This window comes from Adiantum capillus-veneris, chromosome 25, assembly GCF_014529385.1.
Source record: "Adiantum capillus-veneris isolate H3 chromosome 25, ASM1452938v2, whole genome shotgun sequence".
Lineage (NCBI taxonomy): Eukaryota > Viridiplantae > Streptophyta > Polypodiopsida > Polypodiales > Pteridaceae > Adiantum > Adiantum capillus-veneris.
The window spans coordinates 59,460,352-59,469,134 of NC_140955.1; the positions used below are offsets into that span (position 1 = coordinate 59,460,352).

Consider the following 8,783-nt stretch of genomic DNA (forward strand, 5'->3'; position numbering starts at 1 on the left):
ATGTAATGAGTGTTCCATCCCATTACAAGAAATATACTCTCCAAGACCGAAAGATAATAGTCGAACAACCTATCAAGAAACTAAGAAAACATGGCGAGTCCTACGAAGGACCTGAAAACGCAAAGGCCGAACCAGGAGAAGAGCCTAGACCTGCTTACATTGCAAACGACCCGACAGAAGAAGAAGAAGAGATTTTTTAAAGCTTATTGAAGGAATATCGAGATATATTTGCTTGGTCTTATAAGGATCTCAAGGGTGTTGATCCAAAAATCTGTCAACATACCATATCTATGAGAGATGATGCAAAACTAAGCAGACAAAGGCCATACACTTATAATGAGACATTTGCCAGAAAGATCAAAGAAGAGATAGAAAAGCTAAAGGAAGCCGAATTCATTTATGAAATTGAACACACAGATTGGGCATCTCCAATTGTGGTAGTACCCAAGAAAAATGGAAAATTAAGGGTGTGTATCAATCTCAAGAAAGTGAATGCAGCTACCATTAGAGACAACTTTCCTCTTTCAATCACACTGAGCATGTTTTAGAACAAGTTGCAAGAAAAGAAGCTAAGAGCTTTTTAGATGGCTTTTTGGGATACAATCAACTTTTGGTTGACCCCAAAGATTAGCATGAAACTGCCTTTGCAACTGAATGGGGTATTTTTGCCTATCGGGTTGTGCCTTTTGGGTTAACTAATGCGCCTGCCACCTTTCAAAGATTGATGAGCCATGCTTTTAAGGAATATCTTCGAAATTTCTTGGAAGTATATATGGATGATCTATGTGTACATTCATCGATCTAGGCTGATCATTTTGAACACCTCAAAAGGTATTCGAAAAATGTAGACTTTATAGGATTTGCTTAAATCCTGAAAAGTACACATTTATGGGCAGACAAGGAAAAATTCTTGGACATATAGTGTCTAAAAATGGCATAGCTACTGATATGGATAAAATTCATGTTATTGTTGAATGGCCTAGATCGACAACAACCAAAGGGGTTCAAGCTTTCATGGGACATTGTGGATATTACAATCGGATTTTCACGTCCACTCACTGAAGTTGAGCAAGTGCCCATGGTCCAGCTTTCTAAAGCTGAGGAAGATGCACTAAAAGAGAAGATTGCCCAAGAAACAGATGTTAAATGGAAAGCAGCAATGGATTGGGAGTTGAGAGTTCTCCACTCAGTAAATGTAACTCAACTCACTCCCAACCAAATCAATGATCAGTGGCATCAACAATCATTGCCATACCCATTGATAAAAGTGAAGCTATTACAGGTAAAAGAAAGACTATACAAAGATATGCAGACATAAGACTTAGAGGATATCCACCCCAAGTGGAGAAAGAGCTGGTTGAATAAGAATTCGGGATATATAATTCTTTTCAACAAGAGCACCTGCAGACCTGCAGAAAGACCCTACATTCTGTCCTGTACCAAGGGTAAGGACATGGCAGGCATACGAAGCACTAAAAAAGAAGAGGTCGACATGTCTGAATTACCCATGTCTACGAGCTCCAGAGCAGGGTCCAACAATGGAAGAATACATGGTGAAAACCCTAACGGGTTCCATGACCTTCTTCAAGAGCCTCCCTGACCTCTCATGTGTAATGTTGTCTAAGATTTTCAAAATGCTGCTCACTTGCATTCAAGTTTTTCACGAGCCAGAGCAAGCCAGAGCACCATGGATATCTTTCTCGAAGGCAATAAAGGTCTCTGTTTTGACTTAAGTGGCCAGCCTTCAAAGGAAGTCCTTTAAGGCTTCTACGCATGATGCATGTTTTTGCCCTCTAGCAATATGTTGGCATTTGAGGAAGCATTCTATATAGGTTTCTTCTTTGACGAACAAAGATATTTGGGCCAGTGATAAGCAACCTTACATCCAGATTTGTTGACTATTCAGCCATTGAACTTAAAAACAGAGTCACCATGCAGTTCTTGCAAGTTCCTGACAAAGAAAGACGACTTAGATATGTGTTTACTATATTCCTAGGTGGTTGATGTCAATCTATGTATGTCCTTATTTGGCAATGCATTTCATATATTGCAGCCCAACGTTCTCCTCTACATAATCATTCTTTAGCACGAGGACAACCCTTTATCCCAATGTTTTCCTCCTCAGATATGTTTTGCACTAGGTTTTGTGATCGACATCCAAGACAACACATAACTCTCTCTCTCTCTCTCTCTCTCTCTCTCTCTCTCTCTCTCTCTCTCTCTCTCTCTCTCTCTCTACAATATTAGGGTTTAAGAAGAATGATTAAGCTACAACCCTTTGCTCGGTTCAATTACTCCCTTTAGTAGCCCTTTGTTATATAGTCAACCCTATGGGACACAACTTGCTTCTTCCCAATGCTCATCAAGTCCCAAGCTGAGCTCTTGTTGTTGCATATTGATTGGTTCTACTCATCCGCTCGTGTTCCACAACAAAAGCCGATGCAATAGTAATCACAACCAACTAAGCAAGTAACCAACTGCGCTCCAAAATGTATCAAAACACATACAACAAAGAGCAGTGCCTTGGTCTCCTTGCTCAAATAGTTGTAGAGAAAGCTGCCCATTTTATAGACATGTATAGCGGCTAACCAATTATAATGTATGCAATTCTTTTTAAAAATTTGTGAATGCACTTTGTACTTGTTTACTTCAATGTTAGATGCTTGATGTCAATATGTGTATGACCTGTTATGTTTATAAGGTAAGGGGGCCAATATAGTGGTGGCCCCCGTTAGGAGTGTTACTGAGGGCATGTTATGTTTCACAAGTGCATCATTTGCGCGAAGGATGCGTTAAGGCAGTGGTTGTTGACGCATCGGCCCCGAGTGGGATAAACCTGAGTTCGCAACCGCCTTTCCCTTGTGCTACAATATTGTTTTTCTTTGGAATTATCCTGTGAGGTGCTCCATTCAGGATAATCACCTCGCAAAGACTTTTTCGTCTGGGAGTAAATAATCTCACAAAGTAGGCAAAACAGGAAAATATCATCTGTGGTAAAAATCCGCTTGCTCTCCATTTTGTTGCCACAGTATTGACCCCATCACCTTAGATGTGCTATAGCAACGCCCACCAAGCAAGACTAGTTTTAGGCTGAATTCACAGTGCATGGCGGCACAGTCCGCACGTTTCGCTGCAGCCAATCGCTATCCGCCATGTAAGCAAATGCGTTCACAGTGGGCGGCGGCACAATGCGCTTTTAGTTGCCAGTGCACGACATAAGTATGCATCATCTCTTCCGACCCCCCCTCCCCCGCCCATGGCGCTTCCACCCTCCACGTAGGAGAGAGGGCCCTCCTGCCTTCAACATCTCTTGCATTGCCTTTTCCCAAATTAGCATGAAATCCCTTCCCCACCTCCCCACCCCCTCCTTTAAAAGAAAAAAAACGGCTCTCCAGGTTGTGCACCCCCCCCCTTCCCCCCCCCCTTTCCACTCCTTATAAAATGGCAAATTAGCTTTAAAAGAAAAAAAACGGCTCTCCAGGTTGTGCACCCCCCCCCTTCCCCCCCCCCCTTTCCACTCCTTATAAAATGGCAAATTAGCTTGTGAGCTCTGTCACATCAACATAGAGATCAAGGAGGTCATGCTCTTTTACATTTGAAGTGCATGCACAAAGTAAGCCATGCTCTTTTACATTTGAGGGCTTTTCAAGCATAATGAGTTATCTTAAAATTCCAAGTTTATTTCACATGCTGTTTTTTTTTTTTCTATGATGTACCAACATTTTTTAAATGGCGTTCTTGTAGGGTTGAAGCGTTAAGAGGACGATGGCGGTGCAAATCAATTCATTAAGATCGCTATGAGTTTTGCGATTCACACTTTCATGCATTGATCTCTACTTTGTGTGCACATCTTTAACATTGTTTTTTTTTTTTTTTGCGTTGTAGGTACCATGGACTCCAACCCAAATCAATTTTTCGATTCCCAACCGGAAGATGACGACCCTATTCTCTCCCAACCTCCATTTTCTCAATCCACTTTCTATCCATTTCCCCACCCTTCTTTCCATATGCCACCTCATGGCTACCAAGCCATGATGAACTCTCCCTCCATCTCTCCTAATTCCCCCTTTATGTTTACTAGTAAAATGGCGCCGCCTTCGGCGGCGGCATGGCCCCTGTTACCCTCAATCCCCTTGCTCCTTGCAAATTTAGTACGATTGGCTGCCTCGACGGCCTCTCTCTCTCTCTCTCTCTCTCTCTCTCTCTCTCTCTCTCTCTCTCTCTCCCTCCAAGTATCAACACGCTTTCTATCCTCGACGATAGAGGGGGATCAAAGATTTGCAAAAGAGCAGCTTGAGCATAAGGCTAAAGTTAAACAAAGATGAACAACACAGAAGCAGTGGTGACGGTAGACATAATAGCAAAAATCAACACGATAGTGGACATCATGGTAGAAGTTGCAGAAGAGAAGATGATGGAAATTGCAGTAGCCATGAGTGACACGATGATGGTCATTGTGTTAGACATGATCCACATAAGTAATTAAGTTGCCCAAAGTAATTGAGTGATCACATGGCGAGAGTGCATGAAACAATAGTGACTACGTCAAGGGCAATGCTTTTTTGGACAACTCTAGATAGACATATCCACCTCCAAGTGCATTCCAAGATAGAAACTTTGATGTTGACATATAGCACATATGTGGACAAAGAATTTCCAAGCAAGATGGTTTTTGCAAGAGCCGTCAACTTACCATCTCATTATGAATGTGTTTTCTCATATCAACTTCTACCTGAACCAACATCCATTTTAGATGCAAGGATACATTGGTACAAAAGACATCACTTTGCCTCCTTTGAAACAATATAGAGCTTTCTCGCCCTTTTTCCACTGGCATAAGAGAGCATAAAAACCATCAAGAACTTATCGAGCTTTATTGAATGCACCATACTTGTTATACATGTGGATCAAATATATCTCACATTGACAATGTGATTTTGCAAGAGGTTTTGATGACAATCTCATCATGAGTTATTTTGTGCGTTTATGTCAAGTTATTTCATGATGCCACATGCAATCACAAATCAAGCATAGATGATTGCATCTACATATCACCACTCACCTTGCATCCTCTGTAAATGGTTTCCTGGCCCCAAGACTCACATAACTTGCCCCTCTCGAGTCTAAATTGGCCTCTTCAACACTAGAAGTGAGTGTCTCTTGTAGGTTGTTGTTGCCCAAAATCTTCCGACTGCAATCATTCTTAAGGAGGAGGTTTAGAGGAGTCAAGTTGCTACCAGGATGGCACATCGGAGCTTTGTGAAATTGGCCCTACTGTGGAGGACTCATCACATATGAAGAGCACTCAGAGTGACTTGCATATGTAAGACACTTCAAGTTGGCTCTTTTATGGGGTCCAAACATTGTCTATGTTTGTAGATTGGCAGCTGCCTTCTACAAACCTATGGTCTATCCACTTCCATAGCCAACAGTAAAGAAAATGTAGGTCGCCATGGTTCTCTCTCTCTCTCTCTCTCTCTCTCTCTCTCTCCACATCCAGCTTCAAATTTATTTTCATGTTGGTGACTGCTCAAGCCTCTTCAAGGACATGCAATAATAGCATTGCAAATGTTCATAAATGAACAAAAATAACCACACTTGCAGCTTTCCATCTCTCTCTCTCTCTCTCTCTCTCTCTCTCTCTCTCCCCCCTCAAATCTAGAGAGAATTATGTGAGCACGGATGAGGTAATCACGTTATGCATTGCTCTCAGGCTTGGAAACATGACTGTTTGGGTGCCGGCTCCCGAGCCAAGTTCAGTCCCTAGTTGGCTTCCGAGCACCTACTGTCAACCCTTTTTAATTCGTTTCAGGTACGATCTCGGCTCGGTCATGATCGGAGGATCAAAATTGTGATTGTCTAACCATGAGGACGCTAGTGGAGCTAGCTCGTGTTGAAGTAAGGTCTCCTCTGTGCAGCCTGCAATAAGTGCCCTCCCAGCTCCCATAACGCACGCGCGCGCGCGCCCACACACACACACAAATATGTTTCGGTCTTCCATTTGTACTGTCTGCGCTAGCGAGCTGCATACAGATGCGCAATGGGCAGAGCTCGTGGGCTTCAGACTCACGCATATATCTCCTCTGGAGCCATAGCTTCTGCATAGAAAGAAGCTCTCAAGCCCGCCTCTGTCCCAATATAGCTTCTGCATAGAAAGAACCTCTCCTCTGTATGTGTGCGTGTGTGTGTAGAGAGAGAGAGAGAGAGGGTCCAAGCCTTAATAATTCACGACTGATCTCCTTGAGACCATGAAGGCTGCCAGCAGCGCTGGGACCCCTAGCAATACAGATGACGGAGCAGCAGAGCTAGTTGACCCCTAGTAGCAGAGTACCAGAGGAAAGAGCAGCAAGAAACGATGGGATCAGAGATGACTTTTCTCGAACACTGCCGGAGTAGGCGAGGAAATCTCTTGTCAACACTGCCGTATTAGGCCCCCTCCGACACTCTTTGGAGTTTGGGCCGTCGCGCCAGTCTCTCTCTCTCTCTCTCTCTCTCTCTCTCTCTCGTTTGTGTGGACTCGAGGAGCACTGACAACCAAGAGTCGACAGGGACCCCACACACAAACACCATAAGTGCGGCCTTCTGCCGTGTCACTGTTCGCGTAAGGCACCATCTCTCTAGCCGTGTCACTGTTCGCGCAGGGCACACTTGCCTGAAAGCGCCGGAGAAAGCAGGTTATGCCATGTGGCAAGGGGGGGTGGGGGGAATCCCTCCCCCTTTTATTATTGTATAGATACCCCCGAATTATGGATCTCAAATTCCACCACCTCATCCCTCTCTTTCTCTAAATGCTCATAGCTCAAATTCTCCTATGGCTACAAACCCTTCCCATCCCTCACCCCCTTTGAGTGCCACTAGTCCTAACTCCAATATGGAGTGTGCCCCCGATCATGTGGCATCCACTCCATCACTCAACCCGACCCCTAATCCCATGCGAGCTTCTCAACCTAAGGCAAGCCATGCCAAATCGTCGAAGAGGAAAGAAGTCACCAACGAGGAGGTTATGCTACAAAACTAAACCGCAACAAAGAAGCCCAAAGCCTCGAAGAAGAAGAGCACCATCGACTTGGAAGATAATGATGACGGCGACAACAAGAAAAGCAAGTGGAAAGATTGGTGGGTGGACCAACTCATTCATATCCGGGGGGGCATGAATGAGGAGTTCAATAATCCAGGAAGCAAGGGATTAATTTATGGGCAAAGGTGGCTACTAAACTAGCCGCCACCTACCCTGACTTCGATAAAGATAGTGAAAGTTGCCGCAAAAAGTGGCAAGCAATATTGCAACAATACCGTCAGGACAAAGCCCATAACTCAATTTCTGGTAATGATAGGAGACATATATGCAAATGGTTCGACATAGTGGATGAATACTACCACGCCAGAGCCACTGCTACTCATGTTAGCCACGCTTCTTCATCAACAATGGAGGATGTTACCCCAACACCTGGTGACACCTTAGAAGAAAACCCCTCCCCACATCAAGAGAAGACCCAATCCACCATGTGCTCAAGTCGAAAAGTCGCTCCGAAGTACGAGGAGTCCTTGGCCAAGATGGATGGTATAGGGAAACTTCTCTTTTGGAGCATCTCAAGGATACCGCTAGCCAAAATATTGCCTTGGAGAAGGAGAGGCTCAATATACTAGCTGCTATGCGCATGACTATGAGTGATTTTTTGAAGGAGTCTAGGGGGGGTGACAAGTAGTTTTAGGCTTTCCATGTTTCATAGCTTCTATTTTTTTGCAGAGTTTTGTTGTAATTTGTCAAAGTGTCTAAAGCTTGCAGATTTTATTGCTGTGCTTCCGAAGTGTATGAAAATGTTTCAAGGTTTCAAAGTCTGAAAAAACTGCAATAAATTATAGTAGACCGTGAACTAAATATCTTGTACCCTTTCAACAATTGCAGGATTCAATGGCTATATCCAAGGAAATGGCTCTCTATTGTGCATGGTTGTGTTCTTTAGCCATTTATGAATTGCTAAAGGAGCCCAGCTTTCACAATGATGAGTCCATAGTGCAAACTTGGTTGCATGTTTGTGAGAGTATGGCACAATCTGTAAGCCTCAAGAAGATCGCCACCGAAGGAGGGGCCATGAACGACGACGAGCGTGGGCATACCCACGTCCACAAGGCATTGTCCGATGCTATCTCCTAAGTGCTTACAATGCTAGCATGTCAACAAAGAAACCTTCAATTACCTTTGTGGGAAGCTTGCACCTTTCATGCAGAAGAAATCCACAAACTTTCGCAAGACCGTGCCTATAGAAGATAGAGTAGCCATCGCTCTTACCAGACTTGCTACTGACGATGGACTCTTGGGCCTTGGTGACACTTATGGATGTGCCAAAAGTACATCTTGTGGAATTGTACTTGATTTTTGCAAGGCAATCGTGAAATCTGGCCTTAGGGATATGTACATCAGATGGCCTTCAAGCTCTCGACTTGCGACATTAGCGCGTGAGTTTGAAGCAGCAAGAGGAATCCCCTTTGTTGTTGGTGTGATAGATGGTTCGCACATTCCCATCATTGCACCAAGGGACAACCATGTCGACTACTTCAATCGAAAAGGTTTCCACTCTATTTTGCTGCAACTAACCGTATCTGCTAATTGTTCAGTATGGAATTTTGATGTTGGATGGGCCGGATCAGTGCATGACTCCTTGAATTTCACTAGAAGTGAGCTAGGTCAAAGATGTGCAAAAGGGGAACTAGGCAACTACTATCTAGTTGGTGATTGCGCTTATCCGGCACGGCCATATATGCTAGTGCCTTTCAAAGGTTGC

General features: G+C 43.9%; 1 protein-coding gene across 1 annotated transcript; it reads left to right on the forward strand.

Moving 5' to 3' along the window:
* The first annotated feature begins 3,890 nt into the window (after positions 1 to 3,890).
* Positions 3,891 to 7,842, forward strand: LOC147424956 (uncharacterized). Its single transcript, XM_086499648.1, has 3 exons — positions 3,891 to 4,088; positions 6,734 to 7,000; positions 7,750 to 7,842. The coding sequence occupies exons 1-3, from the start codon at positions 3,891 to 3,893 to the stop codon at positions 7,840 to 7,842; spliced, it is 558 nt and encodes a 185-aa protein (XP_086355774.1).
* The last annotated feature ends 941 nt before the right edge of the window (positions 7,843 to 8,783 follow it).

Bases quoted from the DNA above. Each gene is read 5' to 3' on its own strand.
- LOC147424956 (XM_086499648.1), top strand. From the start codon at position 3,891: ATGGACTCCAACCCAAATCAATTTTTCGATTCCCAACCGGAAGATGAC. The intron at 4,089-6,733 runs GCGCCGCCTTCG...ATTATTGTATAG, and splicing joins TTATGTTTACTAGTAAAATG to ATACCCCCGAATTATGGATC. The intron at 7,001-7,749 runs GTTATGCTACAA...TTTTTTGCAGAG, and splicing joins AAGAAGTCACCAACGAGGAG to TTTTGTTGTAATTTGTCAAA.